Raw genomic sequence first — 24,412 nt, 5'->3', positions numbered from 1 at the left:
CAAATTTAACTGGGCGTACTCTGTTTTGTCTGGATGACCTTATTCTTAGGTGACAGGGACAGTAATAATGCCTGCTCTAACCAGCAATCAACTGGCATCCAGTTGGCCTCTTCACAATTGGGTCCTTGCATGGCCTTCACAGAAGGGGTACCTATAGGTGGCCTACTGTCCTGGAGTTCTCCACAGGGAGAGGAGAAATGAGTCTGTCTTGCCACGTTGGGATGTTTCTCTATCAGCTTCTGGGCTTTGTCCAGTGTAGCAGTTTCAAGGTCTGCTTCTATCTTGCCTTGACCTCAGACTGCAGTGGTAGACACAGAGGGAAATCACTAATCCCAAAGTCTCCCAACTCCCAAGCTTCTGCCTAGTGATCTGTCTAGCAGTAAGACCCTTGCCTACCTGTAACAGCCATGTAAACAAATTAGAACTAATCTGATCAGAGAAGGTATCTATTGTGGCTTGAAATTAGCAAATTACCATTACAGTTGAGATGGGTATTGTTGTTCTAGTGGAAGTTTCCTGTGCTATGTATTCTTTTTCTTATAGATAAGACATGCTGTGGATTGTCCGATTAGCCAGACTCCAGAATAAGCTTGTGTAAACATAGCCTAAAATCTAGAGAGTTTGTCTCTGCCTAAAGGTCAAAGACATTGATATCTAGACAGATTTAAATGAACCTCCCACATCTAGTTTTGCTTGTCAAAATTTGCATGGATGTGTAAAATTTAAAAAACTTTTAAACATCCTAATGCCAAGTGAAAAAGATCTTAAGAACCACGTCCTCACTAATCTGAGTCATTGATCAACATGGAACATGGTTTAATCTCATCTGTGCCAACAGTACTTTAAAACAAAATCATTAACCAACACTGCTTTGAGATTTTAGTGATTGATTTTATTGACTTTTACGGCTTCACTTTTTTTCAGGGTTAATAAGGTGTGAGGTATAGACAAATAAATTCACCATTTTTAGGTGTATAGTTCTATGTGTTTAACCAGCCTCTTGCAAGAGGCATCTTCCTTGAACTCAAGTACATCTGGGTTGTGTCAAATTCATCCAACACATTTAGCAGCATGTGGCTACAAATCCACACCCTGAGGTTGTGGATGCTCCTCTCTGTACTATGTGGTTTGATTGATACATCTCAGGGTTTGTATCAAAGCAATCTCTGCAACAGTTATATTAATAATCAGAGAGAGAGAGAGATGAGTATTGTGCCTTCTTGCCAACAGTTTCTATTTTGTAGGATCTGTGTAGTGTCTCTAAGGGGTGGGGGAATGGGAGGTGGAGTTTCTGAAGGAGTCTCAGAGATAACGGAGGGGACAAAGCCACAAAATGATGGTAACAAAAGAAAAAAATAAGTGAACTTAAGTTATAAGATTGTGCTGATCCACCTTCCAGGACCAAATTCCCTCCTAGTCCTAATGCTTTTTAAAAGACTCTACTTGGGGGGAAAATCCTGAAGTGTGGAAGGTTGAAGAGTATTGGTGATCTCCATCTAGAAAATTCCTACATCACTTTAGGTATGGAGCATGGTGCACTGTCAGTGGGAGAGGGATGGTCCCCCAAAGATGATGAACAGTTTGTAGAAAGAAAGATTCAGAGTCAATTTAACAACAAAAAAAACCCTTAAATATATTTAAAATGTACTTTATTTAACAGAACAAATAGAGCCAAAGAGACCAGAGAAAAATAGTGTGGGGATACAGATTCAAAACACCAGAGGGGTTATGTCACATAGCTTTCATTGCCAAGGGAACAGCAAGACCATGCATGGGGCAGATGAGGAATCCCGGAAGGCAGCTACAACAACAGGGAAATTAGAAATCATAGGGAGGACTCCTTGTCTGCAGTGGACTCATGTTCAGTTCTTAAATGGAGCATATGGAATAGGCATCACAGAATAATGGCAATTCTTATAGAAAGGAACATCACAACGATGTTCCCATGTCTGAGTGACAATGGTTATTGACATTCTACAGATGAGCTGTGGAAACTCAGAGGAGCAGGAAGACAGAGGAGGCAGGAGGGCAGGGGCCTTCCGCAGCCCCAGCTAGAGAGCAGAGGTGGAGGCAGAGGAGGAAAAGATCCTGAGCAGAGGGCTCTGCACCAGAGGGCTGAGCAGGGTGGGGACAAGGGCCAGCACAGGACTTCAGTGCTTGTAGCTCCTGCTGGAGGTGGTGGAGGAGTATTTGATGGTGGAGCTGCTGCCACCAGAGGAGCTGAGGCCACCCCCGATGCCTCTGCCACTGCCAGAACTGAAGCCACCTCCAAGGCCGTGACCACTGCTGTAGGAGTAGCTGCTGCCTCCGCCCAGTCCGAAGCCACTGCCGGCACCACCAGCACTGCCATAGCCGCTGGACACGGTGGACTGCACCACAGCTGTAGGGAGGACAACAGGACACAGACACCGTGAGCTCACTCTGTCACCTGAGCCAGCTCACCAGGTCAACAACTGGGAGGCAGACAAGCCAAGTACTTACAGATGTTGACGGGTCCAACACCCTCGCCACTCAGCCTAGGAGGAGAGGAACACAGAGGATGAGCCCTCCACAGTCCATACCTGATCCCAGGAGAAGCCTCCACCCGAGTCTCACAGAGACCGCCCTCCCCTTTTCCAGAGAGTCTCCTGACAGCACTCACCAGTGCTGGCCACAATCCCCTGCTCAGGGCCAGACCCCTCCCACAGGTGCTCAGAGGGGTGTGTCACCCACCTGCACTCCTCGCCTTCCAGCAGCTTCCTGTAGGTGGCGATCTCCACGTCCAGGGCCAGCTTGACATTCATGAGCTCCTGGTACTCCTTCAGCAGCCTGGCCATGTCCTGCTTGGCCTTCTGCAGGGCGTCCTCCAGCCCTTCCAGCTTGCTCTTGGCATCCTTGAGGGCCATCTCCCCACGCTGCTCCGCATCAGCAATGGCGGCCTGCAGGCTGGCGCACTGCAAGGGGGAGCAAGGAAATGGGCTTGGAGCCTGGGCCTTCCAGGAGGCTCATCCCTGCTCTTCCTGCCCAGTGAAGAAGAGCCCAGGAGGCTGGACTGCATGGACAAGCAGCCCTGACCCTGTCTCTGCCCTGTACCTGCTTCTTGACGTGGTCGATCTCCGATCTGAGCCTCTGGATCATGCGGTTGATCTCAGCAATCTCCTGCTTGGTGTTGCGCAGGTCATCCCCATGTCTGCCTGCTGTGACCTGCAGCTCCTCATACTGTCGTGCAGGGGGAGAGGGAGACAGAGAATGGGTGGGGTTTTACATGTGCACAATGGTGTCTCCCTTGGGAATCAGACAGGGAGTAATCTCCACCTATTGGCTTCTCCTCAATGAATTTTAGAAAAGTTGATGTTAAGTGGCTGGACATGGTGGAACCAAGCCACAGAACATTCTGGTGGGAACCAGAGACAGTTAACGCTCAGGGACTGACAATGTTGTGCTCTGTGTCTCTGAGAGCCATCAGTGAAAGTGAAGCTTAAGCAAAGATGACTTGGTCCTTTATGGAAGATTCCTCATGCCTGGGGGTTCTGCTTCTTCTTCCTAGACTCGGACATCATATCTGAGAGCTGTTCTAAGCATGTGGGGTACACTTTCTGTGACAGGACTTTAGCCTCCTTTCAGAAATTCCCCCATGAAGTCAGGAGGCTTCTGGAGCTCAGGGTGGGGCTGAGGCCTCCTTAGCGGCTGCCAAGTCACTGCTCACCTTGCTCTGGTACCAGGACTCAGCCTCAGCCCGGCTCCTCTGAGCGATCTCCTCATATTGGGCTTTGACTTCGGCGATGATGCTGTCCAGGTCCAGGTTGCGGTTGTTGTCCATGGACAGCACCACAGAAGTGTCTGAGATGTGGGTTTGCATCTGAGACAGTTCCTGAAGAACACGAAGTCCTAAGGTCATCTTGGCCTGGGCTGCTTACCAAGGTGCCCAATGGGGACATATGACTTCCCACCCTGCAGAACCCATCTGAGTGAAGGAAAGTAGGTGGAGATGCTCACTGCCTCATAGATGGCTCTGAGGAAGTTGATCTCATCTGTGAGACTGTCCACCTTGGCTTGCAGTTCCACCTTATTCATGTAGGCAGCATCCACATCCTGGGGAAAGAGCAGACAGTGTGGAGTCAGCTGAGCCCTCCTGCCCAGCCCCCATTTTATCACCATGGCAATGGTCTTGTGAGATTGGATGGGGATGCAGAGTCATGTCTCTCCTTGAGCAGAGAAACTAGAACCCTGAAAATCAGCTCACCTTCTTCAGGGTCACAAACTCATTCTCTGCTGCTGTGCGTTTGTTGATTTCATCTTCGTATCTAGGAGAAGAGGGTTGACACACATCTGAGCTAGTGTGTGGTTGAAGCTGAAAGGAAGCCTGGGATCTACGTGTTCCATAGATAAAGAATATCCAACTCTATGCCACAGAGATCCTGAAGGTGCCTTCATTTTTCAGATCTTTGGCCTCCTGTGTTTAGTTTATTTGCTTATTTTATTTTATTTGCTTATTTTATTTTATTTGCTTCTTGCCTTGAATTTTGTTTTATTTTATTTGCTTCTAGCCTTGAATTTTGATATTCACCTCAATGGACATACAGTGCTCAGTGGTCATGCCCACATCTAGCCCTGGCCACTCATTCGTGTCTAGGTATGAGCGTTGGGAACCTGAGCCCATTCTTCTTTAACCTACTTTTTCTTATTGTCCTCGACCAGGTCCTGCATGCTCCTCAGTTCTGAGTCCAGGCGGCCTCTCTCCCCCAGGATCCCATCCAGCTGCCTCCTGAGGTTGTTGATGTACTGCTCGAACAAAGGCTCTAGGCTCTGCCTCACAGTCTTGGTGCCCTGCTCCTGGAGCAGGGTCCACTTGGTGTCCAGGACCTTGTTCTGCTGCTCCAGGAAGCGCACCTGGAGGGGAGCAGAGTGTGAAGAAAGAAAAGCTTGCATTTCTTGTTTCCATGTTCTCCTCACTCTTGTATGTCACCTGCTGTCCCTTAAACTTTCCTATGTGCCCTGCCCTCCTGGGTCTCAGATGGGAGGTTCAGAGTGAAGTACCCAACCTCATTCCTCTAGGGAAGATGGGCCCATCCTGCAGGGCCCAGGAAAAATTTGGAAGACCTCGCTGGAGTTGTGGGTGGCCTGGTGCCGAGGGCCATGAAGGCACTCGGGCTGCCACCAGGTGAACACATCTGCCTTTCTGTGCCTCAGCCGTGTTACAGTGGGACACAGAGCTTGTCTCTCTCTCCAATAGTAATCATGGGACCCTTCTGGATCATCTCTGAATGAGAATCAGGCTCTGCCTGCCAGTCCAACTAAGAAAGGGGCCCCCAAATGCAGGACTCAGGAGCAAATGGGAACCTCTGCAAAACAGTATTTGCACAAAGTCTGAAAATTCTTCCCTCTCCTCTCCTTCTTTGGCATTTATTACTAGACTCATAGTGGATTTTTAGGTAGAAATCCTATCTCACCTTGTCGATGAAGGAGGCGAACTTGTTGTTGAGGGTCTTGATCTGCTCACGCTCCTCGGTCCTCACCCGCTGGATGGTGGGGTCAATTTCCAGGTTCAGAGGAGTCAGGAGATTCTGGTTGACGGTGACCTCTTGGATGCCTCCAGGGGGGCACACAGGGAAGCCAGCGCCCCCGTAGCCACCACCAAGGCCAGCAGCACCACCGAGCCCAAAGCCACTACCAGCTCCACCTCCAAAACCAAATCCACTGCTGAAGCCGAAACTGCCTCCAACTCCGCTGCCATATCCGCCACCCATGGCGCAGCTGCCCCCTCCAATGGAGATCCTCTTGGAGACCCCTGTGCCATAGAGGCTCCTGCTGCCAAAGCCTGCGCCTCTGCATGATGCCCCCATGCCGCCACTGCCCCTGGAGCGGGACACAGACATGCTGCTGAAGCCAGAGCGGCAGAGCCCTGGGGCTCTGGCTGAGCTGGCACTGAAGCCTCTGCGGCTGCTGCTGCTGCTCTGGATCCTCGTGGTGGACTTGCTGGTCATGGTGCCTGGAGACAAGAAGGCTGGGCAAGGCGAGAGAGAGACTGAAGGGCAGAGCAGAGAGGAGCAGATGAAGGAGATGGGCTCAGGCAGAGCTTATATATGGTGTGAGTGGGCTGGGCTCAGGGCTGGAAGGTGAGCTTGCAGATTGGGAAGGGCTGGGCTTTACAAACAGTGAGATCACACCTGGATTATTAGAAAAGTTATGAAATAACCAGATTGCATTTTTGGCTTCCTTTAGTCAGGGAAAACGCTTCTGCCTACAGCTGTGACTTGATCTCAGTACAATAAGACTATTCTCAATTCACTGTAGTAGGGAATTAGTCATTATCCTAACAAAGGTTCTCCCATGTCTCAGAGCATCCTGAGTGTCCTCTCCCCAAACTTTCTTTTCTCCTAACAAAGAAATTAGGGATCCAGAGAAATCTACTGCTTAAGGCTTAATAGAAAGATTACCTTTCCCCCAATGATTACAAATGGTAATTATAAATTGTTTTTTTCTTTATATAAAGTGTGAACCAGGTAGAGATTAGAAGAAACATAAAGGTTGCCTCTGTATCGGTCACATAGCTTTAACAATTTCTATGTCATGGACACCCTTATTTCTTCCATAATCTGCTGTATTCCAACTCCAGACTATTTGAAAACAAATCATAGACTGTATTATTTTTCAGTAAATAATTCAATGTCAGCATCAAAATGATACACCCTTTGAACATAATCATAAACCATTTTTAGATCTTAAAAATGTATGCATTCCTTAAAGTCAACAAATGTCTATTGGATCTCCCAATATCCCTCTTTTTTTTTTTTTTTTTTTTTTTTAGAAAGAGTGGGGGAGAGGGAGAGGGAGAGGAGAGAGAGAGAGAGAGAGAGAGAGAGAGAGAGAGAGAGAGAGAGAGAATTTCTTAATATTTATTTTTTAGTTCTCGGCGGACACAATATCTTTGTTTGTATGTGGTGCTGAGGATGGAACCCGGGCCGCACGCATGCCAGGCGAGCGCGCTACCGCTTGAGCCACATCCCCAGCCCCCAATATCCCTCTTGATATTATTAATTTTATATTTTATTTTTTTTCCAAATCAGGATTCCCAAAAAGTACTTGTATGTATTATTTGAGTGACATATATTTTAAATGTCTTTCAAATAATTAAAAATTTAAAATATCCCCTCATTTTCCCTTGATTTATTTGTTAAGGTAATTAGGTGAATTGTCATATATAGTCTTTCAGTCTGTGTGGGTATTTCTGATTGCGTGTGTCTAGGGTTCATCTGACATGCTACTTTGTCCTTTCTATTTTCTACCAACTGATAGTAAACATTAGAAATGTATTAAGCTTTCTCTCTATATATAAACATTCCTTGTGTACATATAGTAGATTGCCTATTTAAGTATTAGACATTGTTTTCTACACATTCATTCATATATTTACAAATTATATTCATAATTCTTTTAAAAAATTTTTGTTAATTGTTTTGTAGTACATGTTGAAGGAATAAAATACATATGTTCAAGGCCATCCTCAATCACCCAGTTCCTATATATGGAGGCAATTAATGTTATGAGTTCCTTTTGTATCTTTCTCACAATTTTAGTTGGACGTTTCTGTGCTGTTACAAGGGCATGTATGAGAAAGAGCCCACTAGAGAGGTGGGGGTTTATATGTGTAGAGAGATAGCAGCAATGTAGAAAGGTATTTAAATAAATAAATAAATGTTTACCTTATTTTTCTATTGCTTTCATCTTGGGAGTGTGGATCGTGTCTTGGTTCCCTTCTGGCACATTCTCATCTTTGGATGAGATGAATGCCTTCTGGAACTGCCATTTGCAAAAAAAGTATTCTGAGATGAGGGGCCAAGGCCATTTCTGTGGTAACAAAAATTCTCATTGTAACACAGGTCTGTGTGAATAGTTTCTTCATTCTTTAACTCAACCAACTCTACAAAGATCACTGCACACAGAGGCTCATGGTTTGCCATTTCTCTGCTTTCTTTGCTTTGCCACCTAAATGCTACCCCGAGGTCTTTTCTCTGATGCCTTATTTAGCTCTGCCTTCACAGTTTTAAGAAACTTCTTGATGAATGGGGTCCTGACTGTGGCTCGCACACCCAGTTCTGTTGGCTTCAAACAGGGATTCTTGGATTTCCACCCGAGGACATGCCCTCTACGTTGATGTAGGTGAGTTTCATGAGTCAACAGCGACTGGCTTGTAGCAAGACCTCAGTGTTAGGCTTTGTTTGGTTTTCCATTGTGGTTGCCATGTTGTCTGATTTTGATTTGTTTGTTTTGAGAGTGTCCTTCACTGGATTTTTTGTTTTTGTTTTTGTTTTGGTTTTTTTTTCAATACAACTAACATAGTGTTTGACTGAATACATTCAAGAAGTAAAACAGAAGTTTGTTAGCTCTATTGAGAAACTGGCTTATAAGTTATGTTTAAACCCAGATCCTCCTACTTTTTTCACATTTAAAATGATAAAATTTTGATTATGTGCCTATTATGTGGATATCTTGACATAACCAAAAATTCATACACACTAGGATTTTGTCATTTAATGTTTTTTAAAAATTACATGAAATATTAAATGTAGTAAAATAGCCCTGTTCTTATATAAACTTCTCTTTTCACTGATACCAATTATTACTCTCTTTAGCCACCTAAAAAGGATTTTTTGTTTTTTGAAAGCCGCAGCTGTGGGCATCTTTTCTCTGAGCTTTCTGAACAATTTCATTTTGATTTTGGTTTCTGTGAGAACGTTCTTTTATTTTTTGGTTTAGGGATTTTTAAATCTTTTATATTGTTTTTTGAGGGTGGAATCTGCCTTTATATTTCTTGTCCTCTATGTTGTTTTTAGGTAATTTCTAAGAAGGGGGAAATGCCTCTCTTTCCCCCACTAGGTGAAATTCAGAAATTACCCATTCATCTATTTGTATTTAAGTTACCACATTTAAAATATTAACCTAAATTAATTAAAATTTTTTCTACTATAACTTCATGAAAACTATTTTATTTAATTAATTGTCATTGCTCTCAGGGCCTTGATCTTCCTTAGAGTCATTTTTGAATCACCTGAAGGTTTCCTAATAGGACAGGATTTTTTTTTTCCTGTCACTAGAAATTGCAAAACATATTTGTGTTCTTCTTAATGTAACAAGCTATTTTATTGCTTACACAAACTTTGCATTATTGAAATCTGCAAGTGGATTCAATGAAAGTGATGAATATAGAAACCTCCGTGTACCAGTATTTTCTCATCATTGTTTCATGTATCTACTACTTTTTGGTTGAAATATCTTACAGAAAATCTAGAAATCAAGTGGCCTGTAAATGTCTGCTTGTATGTCTAATAATAAATTTATAATTTAATTGCATAACATTATTGTGTTTTTCATACCTTAATGAAATCTAATGCCACCTCATATTGTGACCTTCTGATTATCTCAAAGATGCATTATTATGGCTGCTTTTCTTGAAACAATGTCCTAACTAGGTTCACCTACCACATTGGGCTGCATCTCTTAAGAACCTTGATCCAATAGCAGAACTTGTCCTTTTCTTTGATATGCTGTTGATCTGTGGAGAAAATTTTTAGTTTCTTTCTATAAAGTGTCCTTATGCTAGATTTGGCTCATTATTTCTTCCTGGTATCACCCAATTCTTCTAGCCTCAGTTTTTCCTAGGTATGACTAAGAATCATAGTAGAAACTTGATTAGATTAGATCCACTGTCATAGGCAAGATTGTGTGGTAGCTGCTGAGGTGTCCTCCCTGTATTGTGTCATTTTGCAAAGAACCTAATGTTGGTTGTCCAATTTTTAGTCATGTTAAGACTGATGAGGGGATTTCAGTGGTTTTATCTTGCTCCTTCCATTACAAAATACACGAAGTTTTCAACTAAGATTTTATTTATTTATTTATTGTGGGGGAAAAAAGCATACTTAGAATTATTAGTTGAACTCAGATTAGATGATTCCAAACTCTTCAGCAAGGCCCAAAGCATCATCATCAGGAGCCAGTAGAACACATGCTTTCTTCTCTTCATCAGCCTGACCAGGGCACTGACCTTGGCCACATCAGTGTTGTGGAGCTTCTTCACTGCCTGTTGGATCTGGTGCTTGTTGACCTTGACATCTACAATGAGCATGAGAGTGTTGTCTTCCCTCTTCATGCAGACTCAGTGGTAGGGGACCTTGGTGATGGTGCAGAGGTCAAGCTTGTTTCTCTGGGCTGGATCTTCCAAGGTGTTTTTTTCTCCCTCTGGAGTGATGGAGGTGGGTGATGTGGACACCTTTCTGTGCTCCTCTTGGCCTTCAAAATCTTTGGTTTGGATTTGGCTTTGGGAGGGGCAAATCCTTCCTAGGATTCAGTGCCATCTTGGATAAAGGCTCATGTAAGATTTTAATGTTTACTGATCAATTCTCAGATTTACTACTTCAATTCTCTGATTTCATGACTTCACTATTTCATTATAAATTTGTCTTTTTTTCTGATTTTTATCATGCCTTCATTAACTAGATGGGATTCATCTTCAAAGAAGGACTCTTCATTTACTTTTTAGGTAACCTAATATTCAATTCTTACTGGAAGGTCAAAATAAATGCCTGATTCTTTCCCTTTATTTGCCACTCTTGAGAGTAAGGAATCTAGCAATCTCTAAATATAATCCAAAAGGTTTTCTGTTAGGCCATTTCCTTTTTTAGATATACATGACAGTAGAGTGTATTTTGACATATTGCATGTACATGGAGTGTAATTTATTCTAATTAGGATCCCATTCTTGTGGTTGGACATGATGTGGAGTTTCACTGGTGGTGGATTCATATATGAACATAGGAAATTTATGTGGATTTCATTCTAGTTTCTTTCCTATTCTGATCCCTTCTCCCTTCTCTCCATTCCCCTTTGTTTCATCCACTGAACTTCCTTCCCCTATTGTGGTTAGCATCTGCTTGTCAAAGAGAACATTCAGGCCATTTTTGTTTGTTTATTTTGGGCATAATTATGGATTCACATTAAAAAAATATATTTGGTGCATTTCAGTCCATTGCCGTCATTAGTCCCCTCTGTGCTTAAATTGTCCTGCATGATGCCAATGGGAGTTTTCCAGATTGGCTTTCATATCCTTTTTAAAAAATTTTTTATTTGTTGTTGATGAAATTTTTTATTTTATTTATTTATTTGTATGTGGTGCTGAGAAATGAACCCAGGGCCTCATGCATTCCAGGCAAGCCCTCTACCACTGAGCCCAACCCCAGTATCCTTCGATATTCTTTTGACAGGATCCCATTCTGCTTTGATAGTTTCCTTGCTTTCTGGCATCAGATGGCTCGGGCTTACCTTGTACTCACCTTGCAGCAGAGGTGGAATCAGTCATTTCTCCAATTAGATCTGATTCTTTTTATAGGGAGATAATATGCATAAATTTAGTGGCTGGAGTGCTCATTATCACCACGTTGTCATTGCTGAAAATCCCTTTTCAATGGACAGAGCTAAGAACAATGTAAAAATGTATAAATAGCAACAAATCAGAGCATTATACTGATATTTTCAACTCAAATAAGAGATTACAGGATGATTTTTATACCTGTATATACATTTTCTCACATTGGAAAGCTTGGCTCTGATTGACATTAACACATCATTTATGTGTTTTATCTTATAACATACCTAAAGTATTCTCAAAATAACAACACCAATGTTACTATTAGAAATAAGTCTTCTCAAAGTAGTTTATGATTCCTTTGTGGAACTCTTTGTTCTAGAATATATCATAGTGTAGATGCAGATCTAAATTTTATATTTTGAACTCAGTAGATGTAAACTTTTTCCCTGTGTGTTTCATTTGTTTTTCATTTTTGAAGGTGTCTTTCTTGCTCCTTTTAATATTTTAAAACAATGTGCAAAGCATTTACATAATCCAATTAAAATACAAACAAGTTACATTCACAGAAGTCTTACTGCCATTCTTTTCTCCTTTCTCTACCCTGCTCCCTTCCTTCCTCACCATGGGTAATCATTCTTCTTCTTCTTCTTCTTCTTCTTTTTTAACAAGGGATTGGACCACCCAGGGATGCTTAAACACTAGGCCACATCCCAAGCCCAGGGCCTTGCTAAATTCCTGAGCTGGCTTTGAACTTGAGATCCTCCTGCCTCAGCTGTATGAGCTGTTGGGATTACAGGCATGTGCCATGCACCTGGCTCTTCTTCAATTTTGGTCTTTCCTGTGTCCCTTGTATTTTAATAACAGTTCTATATGTCTATATTCTTCCTTTTGACTTAAAATCAAAGCATCCTATATATGCTGTTCTGGAACTTGCTTATGCCTGTATGTATCTGGAAGACCCTGCTTTTCTGAGTTTCACTGGGGGAAGCAGATGATCAACTGACTTAGAAAGACAGAGTGAAGGAAAACTTTCCTGAGCATCCAGATGTACTCTAGGATAGTTAGCAGTTTTCAAAACAGAAGCAAAAATAACATCCTTTCTGAAGTGACAGGGCCAGGGGGCTGATATCAGATGACAGTGGCCTTAAAGAAAGAGCTTTTGAGGAGGGAAGGAGGCTGGAGACCATGAGACATTGGGGATGATGTGGTGTCTATGGGAGCACACCTCAAAGAATCACAAGAGGGTGATTTTTCCTTCTTATCTCTGCTTTCTAACACTGCAAGAAGGAGCCTCATGGGTAGATAGAGCCAAATTCCTTGGTCATAGACTCTCAACCTCAAAAGATGAGCTTGAACCTCCATCAGACTTCAGGGTATGTTTGGTTTGGAGCAGTGGAGAGTGGGAAATGGGGTGCTCCTGCTTCCTGGTCACCAGGTGGGATCCCTCCTATGGCACTTGGTGTCCTAGAAGCACGCAGAATGCTTTCTGATTAAGACTAATGCTTGCTATAAAAGTATTGGAAGGTCAAAGGAACAAGTGAAGGCTGAGAGGTGTCCAAGGACTTGAGCAGAAAACTATTTCCAAAGAGAGTTTCAGAGATGAAGAGATGAGGATGTTGGGGGTCTGGCAAGTGATGGCTCCATGGAGAAGGTGAAGGGACCGCTGAGCAGGAGCTGGGAGAAAGGGATACAGTTACTGCCAGAGACAACACCACAACCCCCTTTTCCTCCCATCCTTTGATCTACTGCCAGCTTTTCTTAAGGCCAACGACAACTAACAGTCAGCCAACAAGGAAGTCTGCAGGGCCCGCTCCTGGGGCATGGAGCAGCCTGTCTTAGCAATCTTTGGAGCATTCTCCCCTCTGAATGGGCTGCACCCTCCCTCACCTGAGACTGATTCCATGCCTGGGTGGCTGGAGTTCACACTGGACCATTCACAGGTAATCGGCTGCATCACAGAAAATTCAGATAGATGGACTTTAGACATGCCCTCTAACAAGCAGAAGTTCTTAGATTTGAGGGCCTTATTTGTTATTAAAAAGATGTATTTGCTATCTTTTTCAGACACATGGACTGAAAAATCAAATCAAATATCTGACCAGTCTGTATTAAGGCATTCTTTCTTTCCTCAAAAGCCATCTATGTTATTGTAAAAAGAATTAATTTCTTCTTATTCAATCCCCAGGGCTGGAGGAATGCAGTTTAAATGTTTCCTTCCCATGGACCTTAAATTTATGTTAAAAAAAATATTTTTTTTACATGGGCTCTCACTATGTTGCCCAGACTGGCCTCAAACTCATGATCCTCCTGCCTCAGCCTCTGAGTAACTGGATTACAGGTATGTGCCACCACATCCAGCTTGATGGGCCTTAAATCCAGAGACTGAAGCTCAGAACACTTTCTCTTTAGTACTAAAATGAATAACCATGTTTCATCTCAGACATTCCTAAAATTAAATCATTGTCAGGGAAATTATTTTCTCTCTCTTTTTTACAGTTCTTTCTAGTGATGTTTCTAATAACTTTTGAATACATGCTCAATATTAAACTTAATAAGTTTAGCTTAATATTAAGCTGAGATAAGTGCTATAATTATTTTATCATATATACCTTATATTCTATGATTTCTTTTCTTCTCTCTCTTTCCTTCTCTTCTTCCTTCCTCCACTAGTAATTTTGTACAAAATTAATGTTAGTTAAAAACACAGAAGGCATTTTAAGCCCACACCTTAGGAATTTTTTAAATGAACTTTTTTATTGGGGATAGATTTAGATAGAAATATTGTGATGATGGTACAGAGAGGTCCTCTGTACACCACCAGCTTGCCCTATTATTGCTTCACATTTGTAAGGTACATTAGTCACAATGAAAGCACCAACGTAACATATTATTAACTAGTCCATACTTCATTCATATTTTTTCTTAGTTTTTACCCAATGACCTTTTTCTGTTCCAGAATCAAGCTGTCACATATAACACATGTCATATGCCTCCTTTGCCTCTCTTGACTGAGAGTTTGTCAGGTTTTCGTTGTTTTGATGACCTTGAAAGCTTTGGAGAATGCTGACCAAGTATTTTGTAGACTCTTGATTGGGCTTTGTCTGGTGTTATTCTTGTGAATGGGGTTCGGGGGTTCTGGGGTTCCAGGGGAAGGACCACAGAGGTAGAGTTCCATTCTCATCACCCTACAACAAGGGTTCATGACTTGTCGCTACTGATGTGAACCTCGATCACCTGGCTAAGGTAGTTTGTCAGACTTCTTTGCTGTAAAGTTGACCTTCTACCTCCTCTCCTCACTGTACTCTTGGGAAGTCCTTCATCACAGCCCACACTTGGGAAGTGGGGAGGAAGAGTTCCATTCTGCCTCATGGAAGGAGGAGTGCTTACATGAACTATTTGCAGTTCTTCTGTATGAGAGCTGTCTGTCTTCTCTCATTGACCTATTCCATCATTTACTTATATCCACATAGGCTCACAAGCAGTTGTTTATTTTGTACTCTGGATAACATTCCTATTGATTTATTTAATGACTTAAATTGTTCCAGTTTAGCCACTGGGAACTCTGTCAGTTGTGTTTTTGTTTCTTTTCTTTTTTTATTTCCTTTCTTTCTGCCATGGCAAGCTCTCAGCTTGTCTTGTTTATTTCCTGTCCTAGTCTTAAAATCAGTAATTTCTCCCAGGGATCCTTGCTCTAAGTAGTATTCCTTAGAGCTCTTCAGAGAAACAGGACATAAACGTATAGAGATATACTTTAAGGAATTGGCTCACATGACCTTAGAGGTGGGAAAAATCCAAAATGCAGAGCTGATGTGCCCATTTGCACCTGAAGGCCAGGCACTGCTACAGGGCCCAGAAGACCTAATGTCCCATTTCAAAGACTCATGAGCAGAAGCCTTCTCTCTTACTCAGAGGATAGTCAGCCTTTTGTTCTATTCAGGCTTTCTGGTGATCTAATGAGGCCCACTTCCACTAGGGAGGGCAATCTGCTTTACTTGGTCTACTGATTCACATGTTAATCTCATACAAATATATCCTCACAAAAACACACAGATAAATATTTGACCCAATATCTGGGCATTCTGTTGCCCAATGAAGTTGACATAAAATTAACCATCACATTAACATTGGGTAATAGTATTAGAAACCAAGATCTAGATACTAGATTTGTTCATTGGTATTGGGGCATCATTGCTTCTAGGCCCTGTTAGGTGACAGAGCAAGAAATATATGTATATGTGTGCACACACTATATACAGACTGTATACAGAGTGGTTCCCAGAATCTGCCATCCATTTACCCAATTGTTCTATTTCACAACATGTGTCGTGATGGTTGATTTTATGTGTCAACTTGAAAGGGCCACAGGTTGCCTGGATATTTGGTGAAACATTATTCTGGGTGTGTCTGTGAATATGTTTCTGTGTGAGATTAACATTTGAAATGGTAAAGCAACTTGCCCTCCCTCACTAGTGTGAGCAGGACTCATCAAATTAGTTTGAAGGTCTGAATAGAATAAAAAGCCTGAGTCAGAGGGCATTCCCCTTGCTGACTACCTCTGAGCTGGGGCATTGTTTTGTCCAGCCTTTGAACTCAACCTAAAACATTGACCGTCCACCTTGCTGACTGTAGTTCTTGGGACCATTGACCTCCAAAAGCATATCACTCAATTTTTTTTTAAATAGTAAATCTGTCTCTGTCTCTCTCTTAGTTACATATGTAAATAGATAGACAGACAGACAGATTTAATTTGTTTCTCTGGAAAACACTGACTAGGCCACTTGTACTGTATGTTCAGAATTCTCAGACCATATCCTCATGGGATCAGTGTTACCAACTAGAGTACAATGCTTATGTGGAGTTCCTTTTGCCCATAGGCTAACATACGTCACTCATTTCCAGAGTTCCTTAGGTCAGCCTTTTCTCTCCCATCCCCCTTGGGTGAGGTTATTTTGTGCATTCATAACGAAGTTAAACTCTTTTTGTCCCATTGGGCATTCTCTTGTGAAATGTCTCAACATTATAAACTTTTAAAAATTCTACACATTTAGGTTGACTCTATGCTCTGAAATTCTATGGGTTTTGAGAGAAACATGGTATCATGATTTGACCACTACAGTATCCTGGGTTAGCATTCATCACTCTGAAACGCCCTGCCGCCTGTTCACCTCACAAAGCTCTTTTGCCTGTCCATATAAACTTTCGTTTGTTAGGACTTACAAAACAGCTTGCTGAGATTTAAATTGAGATTGTGTTCAATTTATATAGCAAGTCAGAAAGAAACTGACAGCTTAATAATATCAAGTCTTCCAAACTGTAAGTATGGAATATCTCTTCATTTATTTATTATATATGTGATTTCTTTCATTGGTATTTCATCAGTATTTCAACTGCAGATTCTCCACATAGTTTGTCAGATTATGTATAAGTACTTAACCTTTTGGTGATGTGAATAATATTTATTTTTCACTTCTTCGTTGTTGGTATATGAGCAAGTTATTTTATATAATAATTGCGTATCTTGACACTTTGCTATTTTTACTTACTAGCTCTAGGAAATTTTTGATATATTCTTTGGATTTTCTACATAGATTATAATACAAAATTTATATGTATTAAAAATAAATAAAATTATAATAAAATAATTTTAAATTTTGTTGCTTTTTCTCATAGCATTATTTTAGATGGCTTTTCAGTATAATTCAAACAACTGAAGGGAGAGAAAATACCGTCTTATCAATTTTAGGGAATAAAGGTTCAGTTTCTCACCCTTAAGAATCCTATTAATTCAAGAGCTTTTTCAGACATTCTTTACCAAGTTAAGTTACCCTCTACTTCTTGTTTGCTGAGAGATTTATTTATTTATTTATTTATTTATTTATTTATTTATTTATTTATTTTAATCTGAATGTGTGCTGGATTATGTCACATATACTTTTTCTGCTTTAACTGATATGATTATATGACTTCTCTTTTAGTACTTCCCAGTAGCAAATTGTACTGATTTCTCTTCGACGTTAAACTAGCCTTGAATATTTAGACTAAATCCTGCTTCGTCCTGGTACATAATTCTGTACTTGATGGTTTTAATTTGGTTCCATTTTGCTGAGAATTTTATTTTATGTAACATGTATTGGTATGTACTGTTCTTTTCTTAAAATGTCTTTATATGGTTTTTGGTGTCAGAATGATGCTTTCCTGTGTAAAATGAGTCAAAAAAATTTTTCTCTCTGCTTCTAATTGCTGGGAGAATTTGTAAAGAATTGATGTCATTTCAATTTTAAATGTTAATCAGTGAAAATATTGGACTTGGTGTTTTCATTTTAGAAGGTCACATTATTGATTTAATTTACTTAATAGGTATATGGATATCCTGATTATTTCTCCCTATAGAAATCTTTGCAGTAATTTTTAACTTTCAAGGATTTAGTGTATTAAATCAAAGTTATCACATCTACTGATATAGAGTCATTTATAATTTTCCTTTATTATATTTTAAATGTCCATGTACCTTAAGATTTTAACTTGGCTTAAAATATGCACGCGTACGCGCACACACACACACACACACACATATACACTCTCTTTTATTGTATCTTTTTTTGTACATACTCATGTCCTAGATAATTCTCCTTGCCATTTATTTTCCTTTCCACTATGCCTCATGGATACATAGTAGTATGTGTAGTCTGAGCAGAAAGTGAAGATGCCCATGTTGCTGGGGGGACGATTAGAAAGGAACACAGAAGGATACTGATAGAGCAGGATCCAGAAATACATTCTATAAATTAATAAACCCAAGAAAATGTCTTGAGAGCTCCGAGATCCAGAATGTTAGGGAGACAATTACCACTTTGTGGTGGAAACAGGGACTGACACAGCCCTAGGAGAGCACAAGCTGACTGATCAACCCATTATATACTGAGTATTCCGTTACTTGGTCAGGTATGTCAAACCAAGCTAGTTCACTCCTGAGAAAGGAATGAGACCCTCTCTGCTAAGCACCAAGGACATGGTTTCTTTAAGTCTCTGAAAAGCTTAGGGTGTGATAAGAAAGAAATTTCCATTTTTGTTTCACCTTTGCATTTCAAGAAAGAAACATCAGACTTTGTGTCTATTCTTCAAACTGTTAATTTGACTGGTTGTAATGTCTCCAGTTTTCTCCATTTGTGAAGATAGTTGTGCTGCATATTTATGTACATTCACCTTTCTACATTTGCACTATTTCCTCAGGATACATAATTGTATCTGAGTACAATTTCATCTCAGAAGTATGCTCACTTTAATTACTCATGATAATTAAAGTGTTGTCAGACAAGTTTTTTGGTCATTTCTAAGTATAAATATATATTCAAGAAATATCTATTTTCTTCTCAAATGACTTTAGCTATAATTGGCCAGAAGTGTTTCTCCAATTGGGCATTCAGACTAGACACCAGAATAGAAGGAGGAATGATCTCAGAGGCCAAGGCACTTCCTGATTTGAACAGTTACAACAGAGCACCCCCAGCATGGTGGTGTATACCTGTAATCTAGCTACTCCAGAGGCTGAGCTGAAGGATTCAAATTCAACACCAGCCTGGGAAATTTAGTGAGACACTGTTCCAAAATAACATAAAAATTTCCAGGTGCAGTGGTGCACACCTGTAATCCCAGTGGATTGGGAGGCTGAGGCAGGAGGATCTTAAGTTCAAAGCCATCCTCAGCATTTTGGTGAGGCCTTAAGCAAATTAGACACAGTATCAATATGAAAAATGAAAAGGGCTGGGATGTGGCTCAGTGATAGAGCACTCCTGGGTTTTATTTAATACATAGTACCATTTTATATATATATATATATATATATATATATATATATATATATATATATATATATAGGTTGGAGATGTAGCTCAGTGGTAGGGCACTCTTGTGTTGCAAAACCACAAACAAAAGCAAAAAACAGAGCAGTTGAGTATACTATATCTGTTCTACATCTCAGGATTTCACATCTGTGGATTAAATCAACAATGCATGAAAAACATTTGTAAAAAATTGCATTTCTACTGAATATATAGAGATATTTTCTTGTCATGGTTTTCTTAAACACACTGCTGTCATCTTAAGTACTATAATAAAGATAATTCAAAGTATACAGGAGAGAGCAGGAAGAATATACACAAATACTATGCTGTTCATTGCAAAGCACTTCAGCATCTGCAGATTTTGGTTCCTGTGAAGCTCCTGTAGGAACTAATGCCCTATGGATACTGAGAGACTACTGACAGAGCAGACACCTCCCACTCTACTGCCAAAAAACTTGGTTTGTGCAGAAACCCTGAACCTCAGGGTGCCATGGTGCAGGATGTTTGTTGACCTCCTCTAAAGAGGAGAAGTGAAGGACATTGGGACTGGGATTTTTCCCTTAAAGATGAAGACACATTTGTCAGTTGAAAGGCTAAACAAACATTAGTAACATGCATTATTTTAAAAATATGCTTTATTTAGCATTTAAAAGAGAGAAAATATCACAGTGATACAGATTCTGCACATCTGAGGACTCATCACAAGGCTTCCAGGTATGTGAAGTGGGTGCTCAACATTTGTAAGATGTTCTTGGGTCAAGGGAAATTAAAGGGAATCTGCCTTATTTTTGCAAAGGACTTTGGCAGGAATTTCTGGAATGAGAGGGGCAGAGATAATTTTCTTGTAATGTTCAGCTTCACAGATAAACTAAGAAGGTAAGAGCTAGATAACTAGGTAACAAAGTGAGACACCAGATGTGACTGAACCATGATGTGAGATCAGAGGATGACATTCTGACGGGAGCCACTGGATCTCTGAGGAGCAGGTAGACAGAGGGGGCAGGAGGGCAGGGGCCTTCCGAAGCCCCAGCTAGAGAGCAGAGGTGGAGGCAGAGGAGGAAAAGATCCTGAGCAGAGGGCTCTGCACCAGAGGGCTGAGCAGGGTGGGGACAAGGGCCAGCACAGGACTTCAGTGCTTGTAGCTCCTGCTGGAGGTGGTGGAGGAGTATTTGATGGTGGAGCTGCTGCCACCAGAGGAGCTGAGGCCACCCCCGATGCCTCTGCCACTGCCAGAACTGAAGCCACCTCCAAGGCCGTGACCACTGCTGTAGGAGTAGCTGCTGCCTCCGCCCAGTCCGAAGCCACTGCCGGCACCACCAGCACTGCCATAGCCGCTGGACACGGTGGACTGCACCACAGCTGTAGGGAGGACAACAGGACACAGACACCCTGAGCTCACTCTGTCACCTGAGCCAGCTCACCAGGTCAACAACTGGGAGGCAGACAAGCCAAGTACTTACAGATGTTGACGGGTCCAACGCCCTCGCCACTCAGCCTAGGAGGAGAGGAACACAGAGGATGAGCCCTCCACAGCCCATACCTGATCCCAGGAGAAGCCTCCACCCCGAGGCTCATGGAGACCCCCCTCCCCGGTTCCAGAGTCTCTTGACAGCACCCATCACTGCTGGCCACAATCCCCTGCTCAGGGCCAGACCCCTCCCACAGGTGCTCAGAGGGGTGTGTCACCCACCTGCACTCCTCGCCTTCCAGCAGCTTCCTGTAGGTGGCGATCTCCACGTCCAGGGCCAGCTTGACATTCATGAGCTCCTGGTACTCCTTCAGCAGCCTGGCCATGTCCTGCTTGGCCTTCTGCAGGGCGTCCTCCAGCCCTTCCAGCTTGCTCTTGGCATCCTTGAGGGCCATCTCCCCACGCTGCTCCGCATCAGCAATGGCGGCCTGCAGGCTGGCGCACTGCAAGGGGGAGCAAGGAAATGGGCTTGGAGCCTGGGCCTTCCAGGAGGCTCATCCCTGCTCTTCCTGCCCAGTGAAGAAGAGCCCAGGAGGCTGGACTGCATGGACAAGCAGCCCTGACCCTGTCTCTGCCCTGTACCTGCTTCTTGACGTGGTCGATCTCCGATCTGAGCCTCTGGATCATGCGGTTGATCTCAGCAATCTCCTGCTTGGTGTTGCGCAGGTCATCCCCATGTCTGCCTGCTGTGACCTGCAGCTCCTCATACTGTCGTGCAGGGGGAGAGGGAGACAGAGAATGGGTGGGGTTTACATGTGCACAATGGTGTCTCCCTTCGGAATCAGACAGGGAGTAATCTCCACCTATTGGCTTCTCCTCAATGAATTTTAGAAAAGTTGATGTTAAGTGGCTGGACATGGTGGAACCAAGCCACAGAATATTCTGGTGGGAACCAGAGACAGTTAACGCTCAGGGACTGACAATGTTGTGCTCTGTGTCTCTGAGAGCCATCAGTGAAAGTGAAGCTTAAGCAAAGATGACTTGGTCCTTTATGGAAGATTCCTCATGCCTGGGGGTTCTGCTTCTTCTTCCTAGACTCAGACATCATATCTGAGAGCTGTTCTAAGCATGTGGGGTACACTTTCTGTGACAGGACTTTAGCCTCCTTTCAGTAATTCCCCCATGAAGTCAGGAGGCTTCTCGAGCTCAGGGTGGGGCTGGGGCCTCCTTAGCGGCTGCCAAGTCACTGCTCACCTTGCTCTGGTACCAGGACTCAGCCTCAGCCCGGCTCCTCTGAGCGATCTCCTCATATTGGGCTTTGACTTCGGCGATGATGCTGTCCAGGTCCAGGTTGCGGTTGTTGTCCATGGACAGCACCACAGAAGTGTCTGAGATGTGGGTTTGCATCTGAGACAGTTCCTGAAGAACACGAAGTCCTAAGGTCATCTTGGCCTGGGCTGCTTACCAAGGTGCCCAATGGGGACATATGACTTCCCACCCTGCAGAACCCATCTGAGTGAAGGAAAGTAGGTGGAGATGCTCACTGCCTCATAGATGGCTCTGAGGAAGTTGATCTCATCTGTGAGACTGTCCACCTTGGCTTGCAGTTCCACCTTATTCATGTAGGCAGCATCCACATCCTGGGGAAAGAGCAGACAGTGTGGAGTCAGCTGAGCCCTCCTGCCCAGCCCCCATTTTATCACCATGGCAATGGTCTTGTGAGATTGGATGGGGATGCAGAGTCATGTCTCTCCTTGAGCAGAGAAACTAGAACCCTGAAAATCAGCTCACCTTCTTCAGGGTCACAAACTCATTCTCTGCTGCTGTGCGTTTGTTGATTTCATCTTCATATCTAGGAGAAGAGGGTTGACACACATCTGAGCTAGTGTGTGGTTGAAGCTGAAAGGAAGTCTGGGATCTAACACTTTCCATAGATAGAAAATATCTAAGTCTATCTTTCCTGCCACTGAAAGCCTGAAAGGTGACTAAATTTTTCAAATCATTGCCCTCCCATGTTTATTGATACCCCAATATTGGTTTATTTGCTTCTAGCCTTGAATTTTGATATTCACCTCAATGGACATATAGTGCTCAGTGGTCATGCCCACATCTAGCCCTGGCCACTCATGTGTCTAGGTATGAGCGTTGGAACCTGAGCCCATTCCTCTTTAACCTACTTTTTCTTATTGTCCTCGACCAGGTCCTGCATGCTCCTCAGTTCTGAGTCCAGGCGGCCTCTCTCCCCCAGGATCCCATCCAGCTGCCTCCTGAGGTTGTTGATGTACTGCTCGAACAAAGGCTCTAGGCTCTGCCTCACAGTCTTGGTGCCCTGCTCCTGGAGCAGGGTCCACTTGGTGTCCAGGACCTTGTTCTGCTGCTCCAGGAAGCGCACCTGGAGGGGAGCAGAGTGTGAAGAAAGAAAAGCTTGCATTTCTTGTTTCCATGTTCTCCTCACTCTTGTATGTCACCTGCTGTCCCCTTAACTTTTCCATGTGCCCTGCCCTCTCGGGTCTCAGAAGAGAGGTTCAGAGTTAAATACCCAACCTCATTCTTCTAGGGAAGATGAGCCCATCCTGCAGGTCCCAGGCAAAACCTGGAAGAGCTGGCTGGAGCTGTAGGTGGCCTTGTGCTTAGACCCATGAAGGCACTCGGGCTGCCACCAGGTGAACACATCTGCCTTCCTGTGCCTCAGCCGTGTTACAGTGGGGCACAGAGCTTGTCTCTCTCTCCAATAGTAATCATGGGACCCTTCTGGATCACCTTTGAATGAGAATCAGGCTCTGCCTGCCAGTCCAACTAAGAAAGGGGCCCCCAAATGCAGGATTCAGGAGCAAATAGAAACCCCGGCAAAACATCAAGGTATTTGCACAAAGCCTGAAAATTCTTCCCTCTCTCCTCCTTCTTTGGCATTTATTTAAGATTCTCAGCAGGTTTTTGGAAAGGGTCATGTCTCACCTTGTCGATGAAGGAGGCGAACTTGTTGTTGAGGGTCTTGATCTGCTCACGCTCTTCAGTCCTCACCCGCTGGATGGTGGGGTCGATTTCCAGGTTCAGAGGAGTCAGGAGATTCTGGTTGATGGTGACCTCTTGGATGCCTCCAGGTGGGCACACGGGAAAGCCTGAGCCCCCGTAGCCACCACCAAAGCCAGCTGCACCACCGAGCCCAAAGCCACTACCAGCTCCACCTCCAAAACCAAATCCACTACTGAAGCCGAAACTGCCTCCAACTCCGCTGCCATATCCGCCACCCATGGCGCAGCTGCCCCCTCCAATGGAGATCCTCTTGGAGACCCCTGTGCCATAGAGGCTCCTGCTGCCAAAGCCTGCGCCTCTGCATGATGCCCCCATGCCGCCACTGCCCCTGGAGCGGGACACAGACATGCTGCTGAAGCCAGAGCGGCAGAGCCCTGGGGCTCTGGCTGAGCTGGCACTGAAGCCTCTGCGGCTGCTGCTGCTGCTCTGGATCCTCGTGGTGGACTTGCTGGTCATGGTGCCTGGAGACAAGAAGGCTGGGCAAGGCGAGAGAGACTGGAGGGCAGAGCAGAGAGGAGCAGATGAAGGAGATGGGCTCAGGCAGAGCTTATATATGGTGTGAGTGGGCTGGGCTCAGGGCTGGAAGGTGAGCTTGCAGATTGGGAAGGGCTGGGCTTTACAAACAGTGAGATCACACCTGGATTATTAGAAAAGTTATGAAATAACCAGATTGCATTTTTGGCTTCCTTTAGTCAGGGAAAATACTTCTGCCTACAGCTGTGACTTGATCTCTGTACAATAAGGCAATTCTCAATTCACTGTGCCTAGGAGTTAGTCACTGTCTGAAAC

General features: G+C 43.3%; 2 protein-coding genes across 2 annotated transcripts; both read right to left on the bottom strand.

The window, feature by feature from the left end:
• Nucleotides 1-2,150: 2,150 nt before the first annotated feature.
• Nucleotides 2,151-5,963, bottom strand: LOC144255185 (keratin, type II cytoskeletal 6C-like). The gene is made up of 9 exons (XM_077799363.1): nucleotides 5,430-5,963; nucleotides 4,655-4,869; nucleotides 4,223-4,283; nucleotides 3,976-4,071; nucleotides 3,686-3,850; nucleotides 3,073-3,198; nucleotides 2,713-2,933; nucleotides 2,482-2,516; nucleotides 2,151-2,380 (listed from the first exon to the last, which is right to left on the bottom strand). The coding sequence occupies exons 1-9, from the start codon at nucleotides 5,961-5,963 to the stop codon at nucleotides 2,151-2,153; spliced, it is 1,683 nt and encodes a 560-aa protein (XP_077655489.1).
• A 14,348-nt stretch (nucleotides 5,964-20,311) lies between these two features.
• Nucleotides 20,312-24,079, bottom strand: LOC144254801 (keratin, type II cytoskeletal 6C-like). Its single transcript, XM_077798299.1, has 9 exons — nucleotides 23,546-24,079; nucleotides 22,768-22,982; nucleotides 22,382-22,442; nucleotides 22,135-22,230; nucleotides 21,845-22,009; nucleotides 21,233-21,358; nucleotides 20,873-21,093; nucleotides 20,643-20,677; nucleotides 20,312-20,541 (listed from the first exon to the last, which is right to left on the bottom strand). Exons 1-9 carry the CDS (start codon nucleotides 24,077-24,079, stop codon nucleotides 20,312-20,314), a joined length of 1,683 nt encoding a protein of 560 aa, XP_077654425.1.
• Nucleotides 24,080-24,412: the final 333 nt, after the last annotated feature.

The sequence above is a fragment of the Urocitellus parryii genome, chromosome 5 (genome assembly GCF_045843805.1).
Source record: "Urocitellus parryii isolate mUroPar1 chromosome 5, mUroPar1.hap1, whole genome shotgun sequence".
NCBI lineage: Eukaryota > Metazoa > Chordata > Mammalia > Rodentia > Sciuridae > Urocitellus > Urocitellus parryii.
Note: the sequence above shows the minus strand (reverse complement) of the source record. Positions and strands in the feature narration are given on the sequence as shown.